The following is a 26,575-nucleotide window of genomic DNA, read 5'->3' on the forward strand; positions in this document are numbered from 1 at the left end:
AAATCTCGCCTCGGCGACCTGTAAATCCGAAAACGCTCTGTCATAAGTCCCAGAGCAAGGCAGGGGTCACAGAGTGCCATGCAGCTTGATGTCAGCCGTGTCTTTGGACAGTGGATATACAGCACAATCTGTGCTGCTCCTCGAATGAATGCTCTCCATCCCTCATCATACGAGATTATAGAGGAGTCTGGAACTAAACTGTACCGATCTCTAGTATCTTGCACCCTTTTGCCCCGTGCGATCTTAGTTACAAGATTTTCTTTGATTTTGATGTTTTTGGGATATCCCAAGCTTGCTGAAAGAAAAGAGAGAACAATCTGGTGTATTCAATTGTCTGCGCTCTGGATTTTGCTCAGGAAGGTAAGAGCACACAGACGGAAGTCCCAGGCACTTTGCACTGTCTGATGCCTCTGCACAGTGGATAGTCTGCCTCTAGGATAGTCTACCCAGCCATCACCCTTCTCTCCCTGTGTGAGAAATCCCTTCTGTAGGCCTGCCACAGCTCTGACTGCCCCATGATTACCAATCGGAACACTGTGATGATTCTAGAGATGCTGGGAGCTATGTGGTCATTCTTGTGTCCTCTGCAGAAGACTGGAAGAGGGAAATCAAAGCACTGCAAGAGGTATGAAGGAATTGAGCACAAAGCACAGCACATTCAAATAATATATCCAATTTAAGGCACCGCAACCAGAGCCGAGCAATACATTAAGCTCAACTCTTGCATTAATATATTAAGTTGCCAGAAATTGCACTTTTGGAGATCTGGTAAAATGTTAACACAGCATGATCTGACCACAGCTTTTACAGTGTTGAGTTATTTTTGTAAAATTCTTATATTCAGCTGTTTAAAAATAGGTGTGCCTTTTTGTAAGCTTTCCTTACAGAAACTCTGGCAGAGTGTCTTTCAAACACAAGGCTTGACTTTTTCCATTTCATTTGGCATTTTAAAGGCTGTTTTCACTGATATAGCCACTTCAGATTTTTTTCAAAAGGAGGATTGTTTTTTTAATAACCAACAAAGACGGAAAAAAAAACCAGTGCCTGTTCCAAGTTAGCAGTGAGTCTGTGCCAGATGTGCTCTTCAGCAGCTGGGTGACAGACACCATGAAATTTTATATCATTCTATAAATACCAAACCCAGATGTTTCTTATTAATATTAGAAGATTATAAAAATGTGCCATAGATTACACTTCACTTATCATTTAATTGGCAATTAATAACCCTTCTGGATAGCACACCTATTAAAATATATATATATGAAAACATTTACATATAGAAGTCAGTTCTGTCAGTTCTATTAATTAATAAGTATTCTTATACTTAGAAAGTATTCTAATTAATACACGACTGCTTGAAGGGTATTCATTCAAATATTTTTTTTAGGTATTTTTTCAAAAAGGCCCTGTTGTTTGACATAAAGACTATACAGTATATGATCGAGAGCTTTTCTATGGGCTTTGCAATCTCTCTCAGGGTTAAAAAATAATGACCAAAAGGTATCAGGGGTCTCTTTTCACCTGCAGACAAACCAGCACGTAAACCATTTTAAAAATGCAACAAAACATACGGGAATAACATCCACAAACGTTTTTTTTTTCCTTCCTTTTTAAAGATTTTTACACTTTGTGTGGAATTTGCCAGTATCATTTTATCCTCAGCACACTTTGTGGTTTGTTTATCAAAGAAAAAAAAGGCTGCCCAACAGTTTCTTATTAGAGGCAGACTGAAGAAAACAAAATCAAAAGAAAGATTCCCTTAAATGCTACTGATGATCCTAAAGCTCCTGAGGACGCACGATTCAGGCATATGCTCTGAACACGCCACCTAGCAAAGAGATTGAAGATGTGACAGATTTAAACTCACGAGTGCGTGACATTGGTGATGTCACTAGCTGTAAATCATTCGAGCCTTCTTTGTTGCAGACGGTAGGAAATCATCAGCCTAAAAGTTAAGTTGGCCCCTGGCTCTCCTGAAGACTAAGATCTCTGAGAAGACACTGAATAACTAATAACACTCACAGAATACATGGAATGGAAAGAAACATTTGTATATGCATTACCATCACTACAAAGGTTGGAGACTGTAAAACCCATTAAACCAAAAGACCATCCTGAATAATCCAGAAAGCAGCTGACTGTTTTGACACACCTATTCCTCAGTACTATAATACACGTTATTACACATCGATTATTTTCTTCAGGGGCAGTGCTGATAATTTAGTGTTGTCATGTGATACACGTCCCCAGGTTTGGGGTCTCGCTCCGTGACCCGAAGCTCGGTGCCTCTGTCTTTCCTGCTGAGCAGTCCCTGGATAACCAAGGTGCTGACCATAGCTCTGTCCGATCCTGGCGCAGCGTGGGTGCCCCAACACAGCGTCCGTGACCTTGGGGGTGACCACTCCTGTCCTCTTCAGCTCATGACATCTCACAGCACCAGCCTGCTCAAGCTGGTTCGTATACCCACCAGTACGTGTCCCCCCCAACTCTCTGCCCGCCTGCCGATTAGAACGAGCCTCCTGGAATAATATTGCTGTTACAGACCAAAACGCCTAGCTTTCTCCCATTAGGCTTTCCGTTATGACGCTCCGAATGTGAAAGTTTGGGGGATAAAAATAATGAAGCGGAACAAGATAGTGGATGCTGCACATTGGTGGTGGAGGGGATCCCCGTTACCTGTAAAGCACTTTGAGTGGTGTGTCCAGAAAAGCGCTATATAAGTGTAAGCAATTATTATTATTATAATCATAAGATTGGAAGCAAAATACAGATGCTCTACTGCGTCGCACGCTTTAAAACACAAAACAACCACCACAGGCCTGTGGATAAGGTTACGGATCCCTGCAGTCCAACCTCAAAACCCCAGCGGTCCCACAGGTTTTCCACAGCAATCCCGCCGGGGACAGACAACTGGAAAGAGAGGTGTGTGGGTTCTGCTCCGCCGCGTCACGGGCGTCAGCTGCTGAGCAGGCAGAGGGGCGATGTCATCTTGTTCTCGTAAAGGACCGAGCCCAGAAGGTTATCATTAAGCCTTCTAATGATTATTCCCTTATCGTTTATTAGCCGATCATTAAGTGGAAAGAGATCAGAGATTCTGCGGAGGCTTGCGGTAGCCAGGGCTGGATCACGTGCATTCCAGCGAGACGGCAATCTGGGAGCCAGACATCAGCCTTCCCGACCCCTAGGGAAAACATCCCCAGAGCAGCCAGCGTCACAGTTTCAACCTCTGAACAGGCAGCCCTCAGAGGGAAGGCCAGTGTTCCAGGATTATTGGATCCAGAACTTTCACTTGCCTCGCTGTGCTCGCTTAGCTCTGAAATAGCTTTTGCGGCTGCACCCAGATTTAAAGGCGTAATGGAAACCGTTTTTAAATAGCGAGAAATAACTCGAATGAAGTGAGGAATTTCCGTTAGGGACTGATTGCCACGTCCTGCAGAAATGAGAAAAGGGGGCTGCTGTAGCCCTGAGTGGAAACTCATGCGATTCGGTGTCGTTTACCATTTTCGGGATTTTAATTCTTTTTTTTTGTCACTGCGAATTCATTTTTCTAAACGTTAGTTTTCTCAGTTGTGTGCCCTCGGCATGGAAGATGTCACTGTCCAAGTAATAAATGGTCTGCCCTATGCTGTTCGCATCCTATGATTAATGTTCATTAACTGTTGCAACCGAACTGCCGCTTAGACACCATGCTCCAAGCTTTCTCTTTCCCCCCAGCTGTTTCCTCCTCCAACTGCTTCTGTGGTTGCTAAGCGCCATCTCCATCCAACATAAGCGATTCCCCTCTCTGCTACCAGTCAACTCACAGCACTTCCTGTCTGGGACGGGTCATTTCCTGGACTCTCTGTGCAGGGGCTGCCGGCACACAGGCTGCGGCCCAGCTTCAGTGTGTGGCTGGGTGGGTTGAAACAGAGAGCAGGCCGCAACTTCCTCTGCAGGGCTACCTCCCCCATTGGAGGAGGAGGCTGGGAGGGGGGGGGTACATCACTTTCTCCGATTTCACAACCTGTTGTGAACCCAACAGCTACTAGTGGAGTCTGCACTGTCTGATTACTTTTCAAGACTTGCGTTTGCTGTCCATCTGAAACGCCACAGTGTCATACAGGGCATTGCCTTCGTTTAAGGTTCTGAGTGTAATCTCTGCTGCCGTGGAATGGAAAAAAAAATCCGGTGTTAAAGGCAATCAATTGTGAATTCATACATTTGGCTGGTGTACTGAAATCTAACAATAAGTCATCACTGGCAATATGCTTCTCATGCTATTCTAAGAGGGGTTCTGTTGTAGATACTGTGCGCCCTGCTTCATCTGATCAATCTGAGAGAAACAATGTTCCCATAAAATCAAAAATAATAAAACGGTTGCCACAAAATGTAATTGCCTGAGGTACCGTTAAAAATGCATTTGTTTTGTTTTTGTGTTGCTGCAGTTTGCGCTGTTGTTCCCCGAGCCTCGGGTGTTTGCTGGATCTTAAGGTGCGCAGGAAGTACCGGTGTTTCTTGGGAAAACCCTTTCTCCCCTCTGCATGTCTCCGTGCCGTTTGAGATGGAAAAAAACGCTGCTTTGGAACCATTTCAAGTCAAAATAGCTACAAAGAAAAAAACGAAAATAAAAAACAAAACAAAACACGGGCTGCTACAAGAATGTTTGAAATCTTGGCAAAGACTTCAAAGTCACGCAAATGAGCTTAGTCATAAACAGCCGCTCCCCAAAATACTAAGAATCCAGGAGTAACAACAAAAAAAAAAGATTTTAAACAATTAGGCTGATGCCAGATAATGTCTGCAGTGGCTTTCATCGCCTGTTCCCATCGACCGTTCTGTTTATCTTTAATTGCCATTTGGAAAGTACAAGAAGCAATTAGGTCCAGGCAGCTGTCCCAAGTGCCCGCCCAGCTCTAAACAAGAGCTCGGTGTTTGGCTGTGTTAGCACGCGGGCTGGATGGGGCGCGACCCGTCAGCGGACCGGCAACCGGCACAGAACGTCCCGCTCGCAGTTACACACCCCGCTCTCAGGCCGCAAGGGGGACTACAGGTAAAATCCCAAACGTACGAGAGGCAACGGCTTGTCACCTCGCAGCACTGAGGAGCCAGGGAGCCCTGCACAGGCTGCACAAGTCTAGGCCTGAGAGAAGAGCGCTTTCAGACAGAAAGAGCTGAACATCACTGTGTGACACCAACGACCCCCCCTCCTGCATGTCTAAGAAATGGCGCTTACTGGAGAACCGTGGGCGCTATTCACTTTTTTGCTAAAATATTTTCCCAATTAACACGGTGACAGGAGGGGAGCCTGCCTCCCGCACAGTCCGATCCACCGAAGGCCGAAGGATTCCTCCCCGCGAGACTGGGGCTCCCGAATGGGCGCCGCTGGAGCTCCTGCGCCCCTCCCCTCCTCCTCTCTGCGTACCCCGTCCCAGCCGCGTTCACATTTGGTGATGCACATCCCAGGACCGGGTCAGACGCCGCGGCGGACAGGCCTCGGCCCGCCGCTGTCGCTGCTCCCCGAGCGCTTGTGTTGACAGAATTATGACGCACGGGAAACGAGAGACATTTCTTTCTAATCTGTTCTTAGAACTTCTATTTGTTCAAGCAGCCTGTGTCCCCCGAGATACCGCCCCCCCCCCCAGGCCTCCTTTCCTTGTTTTTCTTTTCTGGTCGAAATATTAAAAGAATAAAAGGCCCAGTGCCAAAGCACAGCTGACCACGAACCCCCGAGGTGCTCTCCGGCCTTGGGGGTCCCCTCCGCCCCACGAGACACACGGTCAGCCCACCGTCCGCTGCAGCGGCACGGGCCGAGACACATCGATTTGCGAGGAAGACAGCGAATAACGTCAGGCTGTTCGAAAAGCAAGGCAGCGACAGAGGAAATGAAATGAGAAGCAGGCCGATATATAATCTAAAGAACACGAAGGCGCTGCAAGAGCTGCATGAGACTCGTGTATGGGCGAATTCGTTAAATAACCGTTGAAACGGAATGGGGTCAAGCTTTCTCGATAAAAAACAAGAACTCATACCAACATCGCTCACCGACTCCCTTGTGTCTCTTGAACCTGTGCTCGATTAACATGTGTTGCTCAGCCCACATACAGTATTCTGACTTGGTTAAACATTTCTAGAAATAATCCAGGTCTTGTTTTACCCTGAAAGCTGCACTCGGGATCTAACTTGAAGAGACATTTGTGAGTACCTCTAAGACAGACCAACAACTAATTAAAAACAGTGGACAAAACACAGATCTTTCGCAGGGACTGCCAGTAAGTGTTGTGAAATACTCTCATTATCCATCATGAGGTTTCAACAATATTATTCATCATGCTTCATGAAATAGTTTTCTAATTCAGGGAGTGTTGGGCTTGTTTATGTTCACATGGAGCCGGAGTATAAGAGAGGTTTTACTGCCATCTTGTGGCAGAGAAGCTCATTTCAGATTGGAAGGGGAAATAAAAAAAACGTTTAAGGGAGGTCTATTAAACATTAGACATAGTACAACATACTCAGGAATCCTGCATACAGTATAATTCAGCAGTTGTATTTTAAGACACCAGTTACCACTTTCTTCATTTTATCACCTCCTTATAACTTACAGCCTTTTTCCTCTTAACACATTATAGCGACCCTAGTGAAAGTGAAAACAACATATCTATGAATACTGTTCTTAGTGCTTTATAATGCATATGGCATCTAGACATCTGTGTTTGGAATTGTTTGAATTTCACCAGTTATCATTATTATTCAATTCACACCCTGACACAGTAGTTCATTCTGGTCTCCTTCAGCTTTTAATTCCTTCCCACCTGAATACCGAATCACACGGCGGGTCATTTAATTTGGACGACGGGAGAAACGTGCGAGTTTAATCAACAGTAAAACGAGACTGATAACAAGTTAACGTACGAGACCGTCCTGCTCACAGGGCGCAGGTTCTCGTGGGCCTGTCGTCTCACACGCGGGCAGTGAGAGGAGGGTTCGAGTGCTCGCTCGAGCCCCTGAGCCGATGCACACCCAGTGTAGCCGGGACAGCGCGTGCCTGTGGGGGAGACTGGAAGGATCTCTCGAACCTCACGGGAGAGCACTGTGTGCAAGGCTGTGGGACAGCGAGCCAGCTGGGGGGGGGGAGAGTTTGTTGAACTGCTCTCTCCTGAACCAGCCAGAAATAGAAAGTGGAAGGAAGTTACCCCCTGCGCACGGCCGAGGGGAGGGGAAAAAAAACACTGGCAGCTTTTTGGCTTTAATTGGTTCCAAGTGTCCCGGATTCTCTCATATAAACTCCCTCTGCTCTCCCTTACACTGCACTCCTTCCAAAACTCTCGGCCGTTGCAAAATATGGTCTTCATTTAGCCTGATTTTATTGTTATTAGGCAATTTCCTGGAGGACTGCAGTACGCTGGTGCAGGCAGGTGATATACTGTATAGCGGCTGGATCTCAACACGGTGCTCCGATCTTACCTCATCGTGCTGCTGCCTGACCCTGAGGACTGCTGTCTGGTCGCTGCTCTGTGTCCCCGGGCCCCTGCTGCAGCAGCTGCCCACCTGTGAAAACAGCAAGGGAAAGGGCCCGAACGCTCAGTTCATTCGGCTGCCTGCGAAACCTTTCACCTCTGGAGCACTGGGGTCAGATTTGCTTGAAAATCTTTTTTTGGACGGGGGGGGGGGGTCTCGGGCTTCACCCAGCGAAAACTTCCACTCAAGTGCATAAGATAAACTCTCAGCGGGTATGTGGGCAGGGTCACGGGTTCCAGTCCAGGCTGTGCCACTAACCGACTGGACTGGACAGCCCACGGTACTGAAAACAACCTGCTTCCCTGGAACCCCACTCCTGGGTGACCCCATAATCGCGTTTCGTTGGATAAATTACATTTTCACTGTGCGTCTCAGTACGGGAGACACATGTTCCAAGACTGACACGGACCGGGAGGAATCATTCTCTGGACATGAGCTGTGCCACATGTACAAATGTACATTTAGAAAGGGGAAAAGTAGTGCAGCAGGTGAGGACACTTGTTGACGATTACTTCTCACGTGTACTCTTGTGTCCCCAGAGGCCAATGCCGGAAGTGCAGTGCCACAGACACCATACAGTCACAGGGTACAGCTGACCGCATTTTGTCTGTACAGCTGGATTGATTTATACCACAGTAAGTGATGCGCTTCCTGCTCGAATGAGCTGGAACGACCATGCGTTCTGGTCATGAGCAGGACAGTCTGCTGGGGCGCGTCCTGTTTCCATGGCGATACACGGGACAGAAAACCAGCGTAGGCAGGCATTCGGCGGCTCGGAATCCTACTTGCTTTCAATCTCAAATGGCCGGACTAAGAAAAGAACAGCGGCTCTTGTGATTTTCTCCTGCCACTGGATTGTGTCTGAGATGCCTGAAAAGGCGAACACATTCCAGTAGTGTGCTATGTTGGCGCAAGACGTCCATGACTCGGTCTTTCAATGGGTTTGGGAGAGTGATGGCGTTATACCCGTTGGGTTCCCAAGCAACAGGATGGGAAAGTTCCGGTCTGGGAGATTATTGGGTCTTGAGCCTTCTTGTGTTCAGATGATAAGCCACTACTCCGAAACTATGTTTCTATTTTTCCACTCTCGCGCAGCTTTTAACTCGTCACAGTTGAGAACGACATTCTATTTAAGTAATGTATAAATGCATAACCATATATGCTTAAGTCAGCATTTCAAGACCGCCTGAAGCGAGGTGCTACATGCTTTGCAGACTAGCAGTCCTTAGCACTTGCTCTGCAGCACAAATTACATCTCTGCTGGGAGATGATGCATCTTTAACAGACAAAGTTCCAGCCTTGTTTTCGGCTTTTCCCAGGGGTTCAGTCAACTATCTATAATCCAAATTCAAGTCATGCAATTGCCCGGCCTTTTACATCTTAAAAGGGATCAGAAAGTTTCTTATTCTTCACATGCTTGCCTCAAGAAACCAAGAGGCAACATCTGAAACACGACAGAACCAAACCAGCACACGTCTGATGCTGCATCACTGTGCTGTTTACAGACCACTCTGAAACCTTTGTTATCTCACAGTCACCAGCTTGGAGATGGTGCTGTATTGCAGTGAAGCAGCTGTCAGGCGAAAAGGATCTACTGACATGAAGAAATCAGCAAGAATTTTTTTTATCCCATTTTGAGGCAGTAAAAGTTAAGCAGGGTGGTTGGTTCTCGCAATATTTTCAACTCGTCTCATATTTTGTCAGGCTCGCCTCAGAAAACTGAACAGATAAATAATTCAGGTAAAGTCAAACCTTTAGTTTTAGGCTCCGTGACAGCACTGCTTTTTTAATGGCATTCTCCATAAACAAATGAGTTTCCTGGGACTCTATTACAACCGAAAAGTATTCAGAAAGCCAATTTCGTTGTTAATATAATCCAATTAAAGATTTTAAAGAAAGAATCTGGAGATAAAAAATGGGGTGGTTCTTTCATGTTGCCGTTTGTGCCGTTTCTTTCCCCGAATAAATGATCTCAAAAGAGAAATTGGCCCAATTAAAAAAAACAAAACAAATACCAAACTCAGATAAAATGAAAAGAGCAAGAGAACTCGTGTCCATAGTAGCAGAGTGACTGGCTTGAATGCAATAAACTGTTTGGACAAAAGATGACAGAATGGTGATGGCTGCCACAGGCCTGTAATTCATGACCTCTGCATCAGAAACAGCCAGCGGATTCACAGGCACGCACTCGTCCCCTGAGCTCCGTGAAATAACAGGAATCAGTGGCGGGGGGGGATGGGGGGTGGGTTTCATTCATCCCACTGTGAGCGCCACTGCCTGGACTGAGATTTCATTCAGCACCTCTGACTGCGGCCAGCCTTGACCCGCTGCTGACAGACAGGTGACCACTCCGCCCCCCCCCCCCTCCGCGATCCCTCCCATCCTGTCGGGGGGCTGCCGAGCCGCGATAAGGCGGTTTGGCGGGGAGCCCGACTGAGCAGAGGAAGCAGCGACCCCAGGCAGAACAATGAGCAAGAAAACGCAACAAAACAATCAGGTGGGTCACACAGAGAGCTGGGACAAACACTCTCGGCAGCTCACCATATTGCACGTCGACTGTTAAACCTGGCACTCCTCACAGTCAAACTGATACCAAAGAAAGGGCCTTTATCCGGCCTGACGTCTGAGTTTTTGAAATATCTCTTTGAAGACGTCTGCCCCTGTGAAAAACTGCTGTGCACAAAGAAAATTACAATCCTCTGCAGTTTTTGTTATAACGGTCCTGCTACTAATTGGCCTGGTCAGTCCTGGAAAACCAGGTTGCTGCTGTCAGTGGTGACAGCCAGTAGGTGGTGCTCTCCCCTCCGGAGCGGCATTTCCAGGCCAGTGTGTTGTAAGAGATCGTTGGGCGTGAACTTCAGTGTCCCTCCCAGTGTCACTCTGGGCTTGCACACAATCATGCCACCGGGGAGGTAAATAATCACGAGGTTGCATAAAGGAAAAAGCTGGACGAATTTTTTAGTTTTCATGAACAATCTGTTCACTACAACAATTGACTGAGAATTTGCTACACCTACCGTCAAGCACAGAGTGTGTCCCACCAGGCGGTGCTCCTGCTTCCCCTCTCCTGGGACTGGAACAGCCTGACTGAAACAGACCAACACACAGAAAGCACGTCAAGACACTGCTGACTCAAACGCGATGAATTCAAGAATGAAGAATAAATTAAGTGCTAAAAAGAACTTGTCAAACCTCATTTCAAATACTAAGCACCCATCTGTTCACCACATTATATACTTTCTACAATATTGCTAAAAAGGATACAGTTCAATAGAACCGTCACCTGATAGATCCATTCATCCATTATCATCACACTGCTTAATCTTGTTAAGGCGTTTGCCGCAACCCTGAGCCTATCCTGGAAGCGCAGTGGGACAAAATCCTGGACAGGATGCCAGTCCGTTACAGGACACGCAGAGTAAGCCCATGTGAACACAGCAAAGACGTGCCAACTCCACGCAGAAGGCGGCCCAGTCCGGAATCGAACGTGTCGAACTGGAGCTGAGCAGTGAGGCCCAAGAACGGCAAGTAAGGCAGTAGATCCGGCTCCCATGTCACCACGGTCCACCACTAGATCGATGTCGAGTGTGAAAGGTTGTGTCACATGCAGTGAATTGACATACAGCCGAAAGGTACAGTAGTGAGGAAGTCAATTCAGCTTGCTACTGCCGAAGCCAGGAACAGAGATTGCGACTGGAAACTGAGAAGTCAGGATCCCTTAGCGACCAGGGGAGATATATGGGACCAAATGGCCTCCTCTCATTGGCTGCTTTTACATTTCCACATGGTTGTAGGTCTGTGAGCACAGCTCCTGATGCAATTGTGTCAGAAGCATGCCGTCGAGGAGAACCGGCAAGCCCGCACGCTGCTAGACTGGCTGCAGCCCTAGGGACACCGACCTGGCAGCCTTCACACAAGACTGGTGACGCCATCTAGAGGACAGACACTGTGGTAGTGTGACGGAGCAGAGGAATCGGGGGTGATGAGCTCAGGCCAGACCGCAGTAAGCTGAGCGCAATCACTCCAGATACTACCGCACAGGACTGTGGGAGAGACCAGCAGCGATTTCTCTCGCTGTGAAAGAGAACGGAACAAGACAGAGGCAGGCCGATTGGTAAGGTCTCAAGTGAGACAACGCAAAGCCACGTGGAAGAGATCTGCAAAGTTGAATCGAGAAACATCATACATTCACTGTTATTGTGTCAGGCTGGCGAAAAGACCGTGGCTAAATCTCGATCCCTGGCAAAACAGTATCTGCCGCTATACTTACAGTAAGAGCACTGTAAGCACACACAGGGAAGTACAATGGCCAAGGCTAAGGACCAGACTGAGGGAGAAAAAGACTGAAATATCAGACATGTCCAACCTGTGCTCAATAGCTGCCTCAGCTGTATGAGGAAAGATACTGTTTACGTACACCAATTCTTCAAGTCCATGCTGCCCTGTAGGAGGATCTGTTACAGTATGTAGACTGCAAGATATTCTCAAGCAATAATACATTCAAACATTCAATTCCACAACACTTTGAAGGGTTAAGACAAGAAATATCAAGTCAGAAATGTAAAAAAAAATGAGATTTTGCTCAGACTGAGGCCAAGTGCCAGGCTGTGGGATTGAAGTAGAGGCCACATTGGGCAGGAGACCCCCAGATCAGAGCTGAGAAGCTAAATAAAAGGTCTTTGTTGATGGGAAAACCCTAGAAGTGCTCATGAGATTTCACAACGCCGGCGCTCGACCTCCCAGAACCAGGAACCAACACACCGACTGAACAGGAGGGACAAAGCGGGCTCCTCGCTCTCCTCGGAGGAGGAGTGACAGGAGTGGCAATACCGCCGCGGTGTGGACCTGGATTGTTCTGAGCCCAGAGAGCACCTCGCCCGGCTCGGAGCCTGTTCTGAAGCAGCTGGGGCTGAGGTCTGTGGCTGCCCTGACAATCTCATCAGGGTTCAGCCGCCGCTCGGTGATTTACTGTCTGCGGCGTTTATCTGGGGCACACACACCGAGAGCCTGCGGTATAGCCAACCCGAGGCAGTTAGGCCCACGCCTGCGTCACCTCGCAAATCTGCCAACAGCTCCGCACCCGAGACAGCGCTGTTCTGGCTCTGCCGTGTCAACTCCATAAATCTACATTCATACGTCTGTCAATCCGAGCGGCGCAGAAAGCACAGGGCTGCATATTCAATCCACGTTAAAGAAACAACCCAACAGCACAGACGGGAAATTTCGAGGCCCGGGAAGAAGTCACATACTAGTAGTTTATGAAAGGCGCAACCGCCTTTCCAAGAGTTGGATGTGCATCCGTAATAAAGTCAATAATATTCCAGTGCTGTATTTCTTATTTACACAAAATTAAATCTGAACGCTACATTAACCGCGGTTAATGTAAACTCCTCCGTCACTGCTCCTACAATCCTGACAAACAGCCTGTGCTGCTGCCCAGCTCATGTTCTATCACAGCATGAAAAATGATGAGATTCATTAGGATGCAGCACATATTCATAACTGTTCATTATGTCAAGAGCTACAATAGTTAAAAAAAAAATGCATTTTCCCAGAAAAATTCAATTTGCATTTTCCTCATCTTTGTTAATGTGATATTTAACCGTCTTTACTGCATGAGAACACGAGCAGGATTATTTATGAGAATAGGCTGTTCAGCCCACCTTGGAGCCAAGCCTTTACGCAAAGGTTTGTGGGAGTCTGGAACAAGCTAACCAGCCGTCTTGATGTGCTGGCTGGTTTCTGTCAAGTAACTGCTTGTTGCGATTCTCTCATCAATCTAAGGACCTCCTCTCGTCTGCAAACGTTCTCGAGATTCGAGTGACGGAAGATAGCAGTTCAGCTGGTTTTATTTGGCCTCCATCCTTCGGCTGTCCTGCAATAAAAGAGGTTTCCCCGCTTTTCACACTGTCTGAGCAGTAAATAAGCACGCGAGGAACAATTAAGTGGGTGATTACAGTATGTCTGTCATTTTCAGATTCTGGCTTGAGACAGAAATCAATATTGCTGGCTGCCCTCCTGTGTCTGTAGACATCACATTTAACTTCTCTCTTGACAAATACCTTCAATTTCACCTTTCCCAGAGTGTGGGCCACAGACTACGAGGTACTGCAGAGCAGGCTTCAGACCCACTCTCCTGGCTGTTCTGCACCAGTGATGTAATGTCTGTTTCTAATGATATCAGTCTCTGAGGGAGGTAAGTCTTTCAGTCATGCTGCCCCTCTGTTTATATTGATTGAAAAGGTTTCAGCTCACAGGAGAGGCATTCAGTCCCCAGGGATTGTAACAGGCAGGAAAACCTGAAGGGTGGACAAGACAGAACATCGCTAAATGCGAACATCTGTTTACAGAAGATTTCAATAGCATTTCAAACTGAAATTATCAACAACTCACAGTCAGTTTGAATTGGGAGTTCAATTCTTTATTTTCCAGACTGATTTTAACCAAAACCCCAGAGCGTAGCTGTACTGCATTATGCTGTGATGGGGTTTTTTCTTTAGATCGACAAGTTTCAGAGCTCCCTGTAACTCAAACCCATCCTGCTACGCATGAAGGTTTGAGCATTTCTGAATCTGAGATTGCAGACACCCGCCAAATGTAATAATTTATTCACAATCAGAGCCACCAACCATCCAAATTCCACAAATCTGACAGAAATGAAACTGTCTCAATAAAAGACAGCACAGCTCATAAATTGCTGGCTGTGCTTAACACCTTTGAGTTTGTCTAGATACTGTACAGATGGGGCATTATTAAAATGTGCTGAAAATTTAACATTTTGCAGATGGGTGTTTAGGGCAAGGAAATAATTATTTTCACAAACATGAAATAGAATCAAACAGAATCAGCTTTTTAGTAGCTGTTTTGATTAAAATCACGAAGTTATTTAGTGTACCTCTTCATTTCTATAATCTAAAACATTAAAGCTACTCCCATGCAGGTAATCACAGTCAGTTTAAAACGTGGTACAAAACTTGTATACCATTTAAAAATCAAAATAAATATGAATAAAACAGGAAAGGTTCAGCCTGCAGCACTTTTCTTCTGAGGACAGGATTGACGAAGCATCTTTTGTGCAAACAGAACTCTCCCAAGATCTCTCTATTGGTGTGCAAATGTATTTGAAAATGACCCGCCAGAATTTAATCTCTGCTCTACTTTTGCTCCGATTTTCATCAAATGCGTCCTCATGTTCTTCATCGCAGCCTACACTGCAATCTCTAGGGTGACACTGGTGAGGGCTCATATCCTTGATTTTCACCTCACCGCGAGAAACAGAAAGTCATAGATCATGTTGATTACTGATCTTTCCCTGCAGTACAGATTTAGAAAATCACGCTTATAGATTTTCACATTGCCCAAACTCCAGAGGCGTCAATCCCAATGATGCTGCATTACAATAGGAGTTTTCCTACCGATATGCAGAGGGTGAGGCCCAGTAACAGGTCTCCCCTAGACTGACCACTGGAAGACCATAACAATTTCTACCAGTCCCTTTTTTGTACAGAAGAAAAACAGACGTCAAAATCCAAGATATTCCCAGATAATCCTCCTATTTCCAAATAGGAAATTATTATATTTGAAGTTATGGCCGGGCTTCCTGAAGGAGAGGAAATAGATGAGATTTTTGGATTGTCTTCTAAACTAAGAAAAACAGAGAGCCTGCCTGGGCTTATACACAGGCACTCCCCTCCTGCTCCCCATTCCAGGGAATATTGCGTCTTGCAGCAAGAAACCTGGAAACAAAGGAGAGCTTCTGGCAAGGCAAGTGGGAAAAGGAAATTACACCGATTTAAGTTGAGCATCGTTTTTTTTTTCTTCTACACGGCAGTGGATGCTCCCATCTGTTTGTTTTACATGCTCTTAGATGTTTCCCCTCTCAACAATGGCAAACAGATGTGAGAACCCAGCTACTGTATTTCAGGCCGAACCGTTTCGCCGTGGACAGAAAGAATAATGGCACAGCTTCACAGAGCTCCAGTAAAAATTGCCGAGCTGCGGCCAGCATAATAAAGGCGAAAAAAACGGTCACAAATTCAGTAAACAACGACTGAAGTAAGCCAAGACACGATGGCACCGTGGGCTGGGAGTAATAAACAGTTAAACAGAGAACAGTCTCGAACTGCAATGACTTTCATCTGTTATGTGTATATATTTCAGTCCTCCTAGATGAGACAGTGTTTTATTTTTTATCAAACTACCATTTTCAGGATGTACAGTACCAAGCGATGCAAATATTTTGGCTACAGCTGTATGAATCAGTGTCCTGTGTTTAGATTGTATTGTATGTGGCTGACTAATCATGCATGGGAGTTCTGAGAACATTAGCAGACTGGTTAAAAAGTGAATTAAATGTCAAGTTTAGCAAAAGCTGGAGGATGTATTATCATGTTGGGCTTGCATCAGATCAGATCTCAGGAGCACAGCGAGGTTGGGCCTGGTCAATGACAGACCTCTAAAGACATCAAGGTTGCTGCTGTCAGTGGTGCTTGTGAACCAGTAGGTGGTGCTCTTTCCTCTGCTCCAAAACACCCTGCTATGGAGACAAGGGAAACTGCTGAAGAGTCATTAAACTGAGGTCCTGACTACTAGGTCATTAAAAATCCTCTGTCACTTTTAAGGGAGTTAATCTGACCTTCCTGAAATTTACTGCTGAAACAACTCCTTTCTTCTGCGCCTGATCTACTGTGCAATGGGGCTGCTGGTGCAGAATGACTACCGTGTATCACCCAGGTGGGGTTTCACTGCAGTGGTGGATGATGTGGGTCCCCTCCCCTCCTATATGTAAAGCACTTTGAGATGAAAAGATATCCAATGGATACAATATGGATATGGATATTTATGGATATCCATGTGGATATTTACCTTACAGTCCCATGAAGACAAATAAGTACTGTCTTAAATGTCAGTGCAAACATGCGTTTGTTCTGTCCCAGCCTGATGGAAAAGAAGCTGTTTAAATACTGATTGGCTAAGTCAACAGCTCAACTGAGAGCAGCTAGAAACTTTGCATGAAAAAAAATCAAATCAAGAACATTGGGGCAATTTTAGCAAAAAAAACTGAACAAAAAACAGAAGCTGTTATCCACCTATCAGAACAATTTGAGCATTTACACTTTTCTAAAACAGAAAAGGAAACCAAAAACTGAGCAAGTATAAAAATGTATATTTCAAGAGACATAAAAACACATCATTAAAGCAACCCAATGACCTCACCTTTGTTGGAATTTCAGCTGACTTCGCTCAAAATAAAGAAAACTGCTCTTAAGCCTGGTCGCTTTTCCTGTGCACTTGCTGGCTGCTGGTGTTTTTTCATAATACAATATAATTGTTCACGTGTTGCGATTTTTAAATGCACAAAATCACAAATATAACAAAAATGCAGAGAAAAAGGTACCAATCTTTGCCCTAAACTTTGTATTTTATGCCCAGGTGTTTTATTTTTAATGCCAAAGCAGAAAAGAGACCTCAGTTTGAGAAACTAGAGAAAGAGGACAGCCTAATAGCTTGTGAAGAGTTGGTGGGTGCAGGGAATTTTGCCCTAAGGGGTAACAGTCATTTACCCCGGACAAACAAGGGGCTGTTTAACAGCGGCTGTGAAAAATGGATGACCAGGAGACAGAAAGGTCAGGACAGCTCTGGAATACCAATCACTGAGCTTTCACAAGGTCTTCGTACAAGCCCTCGGATGACATTTCCGAGAATGATAAATTAACTACTGCGGAGGACTCAGTACTGGATGTATGGATAGCCTGTACATTCTGAAGAGCATCTATCTTTTGAAACCTTTGTAAAATAGTGGATAGTGGAATTATGTGAAATCCATTACTGGATTGCACTATGAGCATACAGTACCAAAGACATTTAAAAGATAATTAAGAAAGAAAAATGTACCAGTAAACAGAAATTATGCTTAGCAGCACTTTTCCAGCACCACTTTTGCTCTCTGTGCAAGAGAACACAGCTGTTTGAGGGTGAACTATGACTCAAACACTGTTTGGTGTCCACCTTGCATTTAACTATACATTCTGTTTATTTCAAACATTACTACAGTGCAGTTCCTTTTCATGCAATATATTCTAAAGCATTTGATACTTTTTTGTCCAAATTACACACATGCACGTAATGTATATATGCGCACACAAAACTGTTAAGACAGGGGGGTGTCAAGACTATGTTAAAATATAATATTTCAGAACTGAAGCTTGAGGAAAGGTGTGTGCATGAACTGTTTACAATATAAAGTACTTAAGGTACCGGCAAGATTAATGGTGACTTTCCCACTGTGTTCACAGTGAAGGAGTATTTATTTTAGCTGCTAGGATAATCAGCTCATTTCCTTATCGTGTAAATTGTCAGGCCCACCAGATCACTGCTTCCTACGGTATGTCCTTAAAAACAAAATGCTTAGTGACATTTATTGGCAAACGTATCATAAATGCCTTTAAAAATTATTAATCATTATTATGCACAAGTTACATCACATTATTATCAGGAGTAGTTAAAGGAGCTGCATTAACAGCAGCAGTAGACTTTGTGGCAGTAGACACTAGCAGTTGGAACAATAACAGCAGCAGTTATAGCAGTAGTAGGAGTAGAAGCAAGACCACGGATAATTTATTACTGGCATTTTCCTTTGTTGAATGACTAAGAATCTCTTAATACGTCAATACCTGGTTAACCTTTGGTTTCTGACCTGTTTTCTCTAGTCAATAACAAAAACAAAGACTTTTGTTTCTCCTGCTTCAAAAGGTACAATGTAGGTTGTATAAAACGCCCCCACATTTCTTACCCCAACTTGAAGCTTCAACCCTTCAGTGAAACTTTAAACTCGTGTTACAACCTGACGGCACAGTTTGACATCTCAGCACACATTGAAACAGTTAGGGAAGGCCTGACCCCTGCCCTTTGACCTTATTTCTCCTGACACACACAGCCAGCCTCCCAGGGATCCCCCTGGGAAGCCATTGTAGAGGGGCTGCTACTTTGGGGGAGATGTCAACCTCATCCCCTTTAACCCCACAGTTCAGTGCTTCTTTCCATGCTCAGTCTTGGCTTTCTGACAGCACTGATCACCATGCCATGCAGAAAACTAATGTCCCAGCATCTTGCCATGAAGCCGACTACTCCTTACATGGGTATTTATTACTTAGTAATTAGCATAAGCCTTAGAGACTCTTCTAGTGCCCCAGTATATTGGTCTGTTATAATGTCTTCAGAAAATAAAACAGATGGCTTATTTCATAAAACATGTCATGCGGTGACTTCCACGGTATCATTTGGGAATTCCGGGTGCTCACTATGTAATATTACCAGCGGTAAATTATTTAAGTGAAGTTGCAGACAATTTCACCACAATTCAAACCGGCAACTCAAAAGCCTGCTTGATACCAAAGCCCTCTTAGCCAGGTTACCAGCAGTCTAAACTCTCACCAACCGTTACATACAGGAGAGCGCTGTATTTGAGGCCAGGTGCAGAGCACAGGGAGAAGATCAGCGCTCGGACTGAGTCTAGAAGTTTGGAACTCTTTAAGAACCAGAGGGCTGCCTGTGACTGCCGAAGAGGCTCCGCTGCCCTGCCTCGCCGTCTCGAGAGAGAGCAGAGCATTTGCATAATTCACACTCCTTCTTTTAAAGTCTCTGCCTGGGAGCAGTCCCACTTTCTCCTTCACTCCCCATCTCTCTCGCCTTCCTGTCTACACACTCTCTAATTCTGCGCCTCGTCCACACACTCCCCCTCACAGCCCGATTTTCCTGTCCTGAGGTAATAATAGTCAGACTGTGAAATCATTCGGGCCTCCATTCCCAAGGCTCACAGCAGATCTTTCATATTTATGACTGTGCGGGCCGAGGGGCAGGCAGGGAAACAGTGGCTATGAAGTCCGACTTCTCCCCAGGTATCATCTCTGAGGGGTCTCGTCTGACCTGGGAAGGCTTCCCCTGCACAGGAGCGCCATGCTGGAATGATTAGAGCACAGGAAACCGCCCCTGACATCGCTGACACTCAGCCCCACGGCCACATCCTGTCTCCCAGACGATCATAGTGGAGATATTTGATTGTCTCCGACACCCAAAGCAGATTCATATCTTCTGATCAGTAGAGTGAGGACAGCGAGGGGGAGGGAGGAAAGTTTCTGAATGTTTTTATTCCCTATTCCTTCCTTGTGTAAGTTCTGTTTTATTCCCACCCTGTGCTTTTTGCCTTTTGGTGGTTTGACTGCGTCTTCCCAGGGGGATGGGGGAACTGAAGGGGTTTTAGTCTTGGCTTTGTCAGTTTGTCAGAAAGTATCGGTTCCCCCTGTTCCAATCAAGCCTGTGTTGTATCAGGTTAACTCACCAGATCTGGAGCCGAGTTTAATACTCATCATGCTTCAAACCTTCAGAATTAATACCACACAGCTGCCTGCCTTGGATACATGTGTACTGTCAGAGAACAACTTGTGAAACTGCAATACTGCAACAGTCCGCTCCTGCCCTATGAGTTACAGTTGTTTTATATCAACACACAGACTGAGACCTAAACTTGGCTCCTAGACTGAAACCAATGCTACCTCTTCTGTTCTGTTCCCATACTGACCTACTGTTGTCAGGGTCACAGTCTAGTAGGAAGGTCTTTACTGCCACCTGCTGTAGCTCTGAAATCTTAGCACAGTAAGGGAGAAAGAGGGTGGTATAAGCAGACCGAGACCGTAGTGTAGGACTGAGGCCTGGAGTTACACTATGAACAGAGATGGTGCTGTATTCGCTGGCATGAAGACATAACAGGAATAAAATAAAATAGGCTTGCATAACTTGCAACATATTTATTTATTTTTTTTAACAGTGTTACAGACACTGCGTCAGTCTGTACTGGCCTGGTTTCCGTTGGGTGCTTTTGGATCACTCTAGTCTTCTGTTGGGATCACAGTACTACTTGATGCACATTTATTAACAACATTGTTCAAGTTCAGTGCTACTGGGAATGAGCAAGGCCATTTACATTCACAAGCAGTTCCTAAAAACTAAAGACGAAAGCTGAAAAATAAAGCATTGTAACATTATTCCTAAGTCATAAAGCCAGCAGCCATATCACCCTCACAACTGGCAGCCAACTGAAGCTCAGCAGGTGTGAGCCCGATCAGTACCTGGATGGGAGGCCTCCTGGGAAAGCTAAGGTTGGTGCTGGAAGTGGTGTTAGTGGGGCCAGCAGGGGGAGCTCACCCTGCAGTCTGTGTGGGTCCTAATGCCCCAGTATAGTGACGGGGACACTATACTGTTAAAAGGTGCCGTCCTTCGGATGAAACATAAAACCGAGGTCCTGACTTTCTGTGGTCATTAAAAATCCCAGGGAGTTTCTTGAAAAGAGGAGAGGTGTTACCCTAGCATCTTGGTCAAATGTCCCTCAGGCCTTTACCAATCATAACCTCCTAATAATCCCCATCTCTGAACTGGCTTCACCACTGTATCCTCCTCCCCAGTGAGAGCTGGTGTGTGGTGGGACACTGGTGCATCATCCAGGTGGGGCTGCACACTGGTGGTGGTGGAGGGGATCCCCATTACCTGTAAAGAGCTTTAAGTGGAGTGTCCAGAAAAGCACTATATAAGTGTAAGCTATTATTATTATACAGGTAACACTAGCTATGCTGAAATGTATTTTTCTCAATACATGAAGTTATTATTCCTCTCCCACATACAGAATGTTAAATTAAACATTACACAGCTGCATAATCACAGTAATGACCACCAACACTAACAATGAAACTGTGGGGGCCTATAAATTCAAGTGGAGGTTTTCCTGAAAAACTCTGAAATAGTCTGGCGGTATGATAAAAGTCAACAAATTCCCTATATTTACAGCACACTCTATTTCGTGGAAAACTGGACGGACACAGACTTTTCCACCAGATCCCATTTCCCATAAAATCAGTTTTGTACTCTACATTACATAAGCCATATGTTGCTAGTATTGCATTAAAAAATTCCCACGGGTATTTAACTGATCCCAGTGGGGATGAGACATTCTGTGGAAACTTATACTATATATCTGCATGATACACCTTGAGGCATAACTGCAACCAAAACTATTTCTTCTGAAAAGAATTTTACACCTACATTTCCTCTCCCTCCCCTACAAAAACAGCTTCTCTATAGTAGTTCTGTTGTCAATGTTTTTTGACATGAGCATTTTTATAGTTCACTGCAGCCTTATAGGAGTTTCTACAAAATAATGACCTATATCAGAGTTTAAAAACTCCTTGTACTTGGATGTTTTATCACTATATGAAAAATAGGGATTTAATGAACAGGATTAAATCCAAAATGTTTATGGTGTTTTACCATTATAAAAAAAAATAGGGATTTAATCAAAGGCAAATGTTCAGATATGGAGTTACCACTACAGCAAAGCTAGAATTCAAATGAATGTTTCGACTCCGCTGTACAGATGCCCTGGCAATTTTGAAGCAGTGTTACAGGCCATCTGGTGTCAAATCGGTCCACAGCTAGAAAAACTTATTAAAAGCTTAGAAACCTTGTTTCGCAAATTATATACAAATGTCTCACCTTGCTCTTTCAAAGCCGGGTCACGAATCTGATGTACTAAAAACAAACAAGGGCAGAAGACTGAGCCGCATAAAGGAACGCAACTAAAATAAACCCAAGTCCGTCTGACAGCCTATGGGATAATTGCTCAGAAACCTGAACTGTGAGTGCCGAAGGGAGCAGATTCCAGGAGGCCTGTGGTGTTGCGTCTTAACCCACGTTTTCATTAACAGCGGACAGTTAAAGTTGCCATAGAAATATACAAACTTTGCAAGCAATTAAGTGAGTGTTGTTCCGCCACAAGGACGTAGACAGCTGCTGTTAACGCCGCCGAGCAATTAACGTCTCGCTGAAATGGGTTTACTTCCGAAGCCACAATTAGGCTGGCCCGTTACCAGTACAAGAAAGGGTCAAGCTGAATAAATAAATGAACTGATCTGGCAGGGACAGATGGGGCTGCCACTACAGCAAGGCGAGCATTCCAATGAGAGATGGAGTGTGCTCAAACGACAGGCAGCGGTTCGTAACCGATCAGGTCGACTTCTGTGGTGTTCTGCAGTGCCAGTACCTCCGCTGCAGCCCTGAACAGTGACAAGACAGATGCTTGTGAGTGTGATAGGTCAGCCTTCAGGAGGCAGCTGAAACCCAGGATGGGACCATACGAGGGCATCGACACCTCCAGCCGACACGGGCCGTTATCGTTAATCACCTCCAAGAGATTCCAGGTGAGGATCTACCTCACCTGTAGAGAGGCTCACGGGAGCCTGGCCTGGTACCGCGAGGGCTGGAGTTTAATGTGACCAAACGAGACCCGAGGCCGGAGAGAGAGAGGTCTGAGACGGGGAAAGGGAGGGGACCAGGGAATGAGACCCAAGCAAACACACATTGAGGGATGGAGGGAGAAAAAAATCAAGATGTGTTGCATTACACAGCCCTAACTCTAGAGGGGGATGAGGGGCTGCCAGCTGACAGAGGAGGGATGCAGGACGCAGAGAAACAGCGGCTGGTTGCTGAACGACAAGAGAGCATTGCATCCAGGTTAGTTAGATGGCCAACTGTAAGAAAGGGAAGAGTGGGCAGGACGAACACTTCCCCGGTGGGCACTGTGCACATAAAAGCAGGCCACTGAAAAAGCTCAAAGTGGATTTCCTACAGCAAGCACATTGCAGACTGGCGCAATTATGTTGCTTTCCATGGTACTTCACTAACAAATGAATGCAAAAGGTTAAACAGAAAAATAGAACTGATTCAGAACCCTCATTGAAATTATTGAGGCGGCCTTATAATTAATAAAACAGAGCCTGCTAACAGCCTGCAGAATGTGGTAAAAAAAAGAGCTGCAAAACCATAACTAAACACTTAGGTTGACAGGGTTCCATTTTTTCTCTATAACTTTTAAATGGCTTAATCTACAGTCATTATTCATCGTCTCTCTCAAAACTGCTGTCAAATGTAAACTGTTTTTGTGGCAGTGCTCGGAAATTGTTATTACTATTGTAAAGAAAGAGTAGAAAAGGTATTTTGTACTTTGAATCTTGGGGTTAGATGAAGCCCCAGACTTGTTATGCAGGTACAGAACCATGGGAAACATTAACAACATGCTGTTGCCACAAAAATCCACTTTGTTCACCTTCCTTGGCCTCTGTGCAAAAGAGTTCACATTGCATGAAGGTTTAACGCATTTAAATATAATCAAAACAGCTGCTGTGCTAGATTTCTTTAGAATGCATAGACATTCTTAAAATAAAATAGAGCCATCCATTCACTTCTTTCACAGTAAGTACTGTGGACTTCAGTAGTCACGTTCATGGTATAGGAATGAGTCATGTTTAGACATAAAGAGACAAATTTAAAATTAGAATGTGAATGCTCCAACTATAAAGCATCCCCACAGGTTTTAAAGATCCAGTCTTATTCTCAGTCCAACTGTATGAACCTGAATATTTCTTCCCTGGCTGTAAAAACTCTTGCCTGTTGGTAGGTCCAGGATGCTTGTTTCTGTGTCTGTTCCTAAGTCCCTATCTTAAAAGTTTTTATAGACTTAACTATTGGTAGAAGTTGCCAGAACAAAAGAAAGATGAATCTGCACGCACCGAGGAGGGAAGGATCAATAAAATCTTGAAACGCCGTGTGTGAAAGAGGATTCGAAAGAGAATGTTTCAAGAAGCAGAACAACAAACAAAACGCAGAGCGAATCACAGAAATATGCAAATGATGCAGGCGCGTGATCAGTTGGATAAGAGCCGCTACAAATTGTTTTACAGATTTATCATGTCTGTCGCCGGGCTGCTTAAATTATGCATATGTGCTATAACACCAAATCATTGCGGTTAAATTTTTTAGCATTTCACAAACGTCTGCATAAAACATTACAGCTGGCGGACGTATGCATTGCTGGAAGATATGCTCACTGTGTTGTTGTTTTTTTACCTCTGCTCAGACAGGGGCATGCGTTCAGCAACAGAAGCCTTTTGCAGACATTAAGAAGCGACACAGCAGTGTGAGGAAAGCAAGTGGATCTAACCTAGCCTGGGAGAGCCGACCGGACCTGGCTCTGCGCTGGGGGGGCGGGGGGAGGAGCGTGCCATCTAGAAGAGGAAGCAGCTCAGCTTGTCAGTACGCCGGCACTTGAGCAGCTTCAGGAAGGTCTCCATCTTGTGTGCGTCCTTCTTGAAGCAGGTGAGGAGGGCGTAGTCGCGTAGGACGGATTCTACCACCTCCGGCTGGACGTCGAAGTGCCCCAGGGTCAGCTGGTAATCGGACGTCAGCAGCCCCTCGTCCAGCATCTGCAGGACAAGACAGAACCAACACATAGAGCCAGATATAGGACAGGCCACCCTGGCTTCGGCGCCTCCCAGCACACCCGTGGGCAGACCAACCTGGCATCTGAAAAAAGGAGATACAGGCAGCGGCTGGATCACCCTGCAGCTCCCAGCCCCAGCCCACTGCAGCTCAGCAGGTGTGAGCCTGGTCAGCACCTGGATGGGAGACCTCCTGGGAAAAACTAAGGTTGCTGCTGGAAGAGGTGTTAGTGGGGCCAGTTTGGGGCGCTCACACTGTGGTCAGTGTAGGTCCTGATGCCCGAGTATAGTGATGGGGACACTATACTTTAAAAAGACACTGTCCTTCGGATGAGACGTAAAACCGAGGTCCTGACTCTCTGTGGTCATTAAAAATGCCAGGCAGTATCTTGAAAAGAGTAGGGGTGTAACCCTGGCATCCTGGCTAAATTTCCCATTGGCCCTTGCCAATCATGGCCTCCTAATAATCCCCATCTCTGTACTGGCTTCATCACTCTGCTCTCCTCCCCACTGAGAGCTGGTGTGTGGGGAGAGTACTGGTGCATCATCCAGGTGGGGCGACACACTGGTGGTGGTGGAGGGGATCCCCATTACCTGTAAAGCGCTTTGAGGGGAGTGTCCAGAAAAGCGCTGTATAAGTAAAAGAAGATATTATTATAAAAACCTAGCGCACCACGGAAAAGATCACAAAATGGTGGGAAAAGGGGTCTGAAGATTCCCAGCGTAGCCAACCAACCCCTAATGGGGACCTCCTCCCCCTCCTGCCCCTGTCTGAAAATAGCAACGGTTGATTCCTAGATCCGCGCCACAGCGGCTCGTTTGGGCCAGAGCTCGTCCTGGGTCCAATGGCGTGAAGCGGACGAGAAAGTGCGAGACCCCAGTCCCTCCCCCCAGCCCCGGGCAGGACGCCGGATTACTCCCCCACTATTGATACAGCCGGGGGCACTGCAGCAACTTAGCGTAATGCACCTCACTCATCGCCCACTTCGCTACGCTGCTCCGGAAAATCCCAAGAACCGACTATAAGTTGATTTGTCGCTCCTCCTACATGGGTGGTATTATCCGGTTTCTGACAAGCTCATTACCTCCCCCATTAGGCCACAGGCATGTTGTGTATCACAAGCAAGCAAAGCAGAGAAACTAAAAACATAAATGGGAACAAGTGATACAGTAGGTTTATTCCAGGCTGAAAAGAGAAGAGAGAAAACATGTTTCAGTTGTGAAGCCTTCTTCAGGTGTGAGGAAGGCTCACTGTGTGCAGACTGGTGTGGTGGGTGGTGTGCAGACGCAGCTACCCACCTGAACAACTAAAAAATACATATATATATATTTGCTGCTGTCTTAGAACGACATTCCAAAAACATCTGAAACTATTTTTCAGATCATGGGAATCATTTTATACTACCTGGCTAGACCAGGAGCAGTGCCACGCCTTCAGCTCCTGCTGCTATTATTATGCCTGGACTGGGACATTGAAGATGATGGGGATGAAGATGATTTTATGCTCATGCTTGTATTTTTAGGGCTCTCTGCATCCCAGAGGACCTTATATCAGTGCTGCACTAAGAGGATGCGACCCATCCTGCCTGATCTTGAAGTACAGCCTCACCTGGGCGACACACCTGTAGATCTGCTAGAGATATCTCAAAATTCGTCAGGGGGGGCCAGACTGTGCAAGCGCATGGTTGACTTTTGCCAAGTCACTGGGACTAATACAACTTTTCTAACAAACAGGGACACGGGATACTTAAAGTAATGAG

At 45.7% G+C, this 26,575-nt stretch overlaps 1 protein-coding gene across 2 annotated transcripts in view; it reads right to left on the minus strand.

Annotated features, from left to right (window-relative positions):
- Positions 1–26,575, minus strand: part of LOC148641184 (somatolactin-like) — a 127,348-nt gene that overhangs the window by 95,799 nt on the left and 4,974 nt on the right. The window contains exons 5-7 of one of the 2 annotated variants that reach the window (XR_015930096.1): positions 24,539–24,800; positions 10,512–10,581; positions 7,441–7,524 (exon numbers count right to left, since the gene is read on the minus strand). Coding sequence is in view for 1 of the 2 variants with exons in the window: in XM_088619352.1 (XP_088475478.1) it covers positions 24,603–24,800 (198 nt within the window). In the remaining variant the exon portion in view is untranslated. Of the gene's footprint in view, positions 1–7,440; positions 7,525–10,511; positions 10,582–20,325; positions 24,801–26,575 lie in introns of those variants that run through there. The other variant, XM_088619352.1, reaches the window with a different exon arrangement.

This window comes from Lepisosteus platostomus, chromosome 25 (assembly GCF_059453375.1).
Source record: "Lepisosteus platostomus isolate fLepPlt1 chromosome 25, fLepPlt1.hap1, whole genome shotgun sequence".
Classification (NCBI taxonomy): Eukaryota; Metazoa; Chordata; class Actinopteri; order Semionotiformes; family Lepisosteidae; genus Lepisosteus; species Lepisosteus platostomus.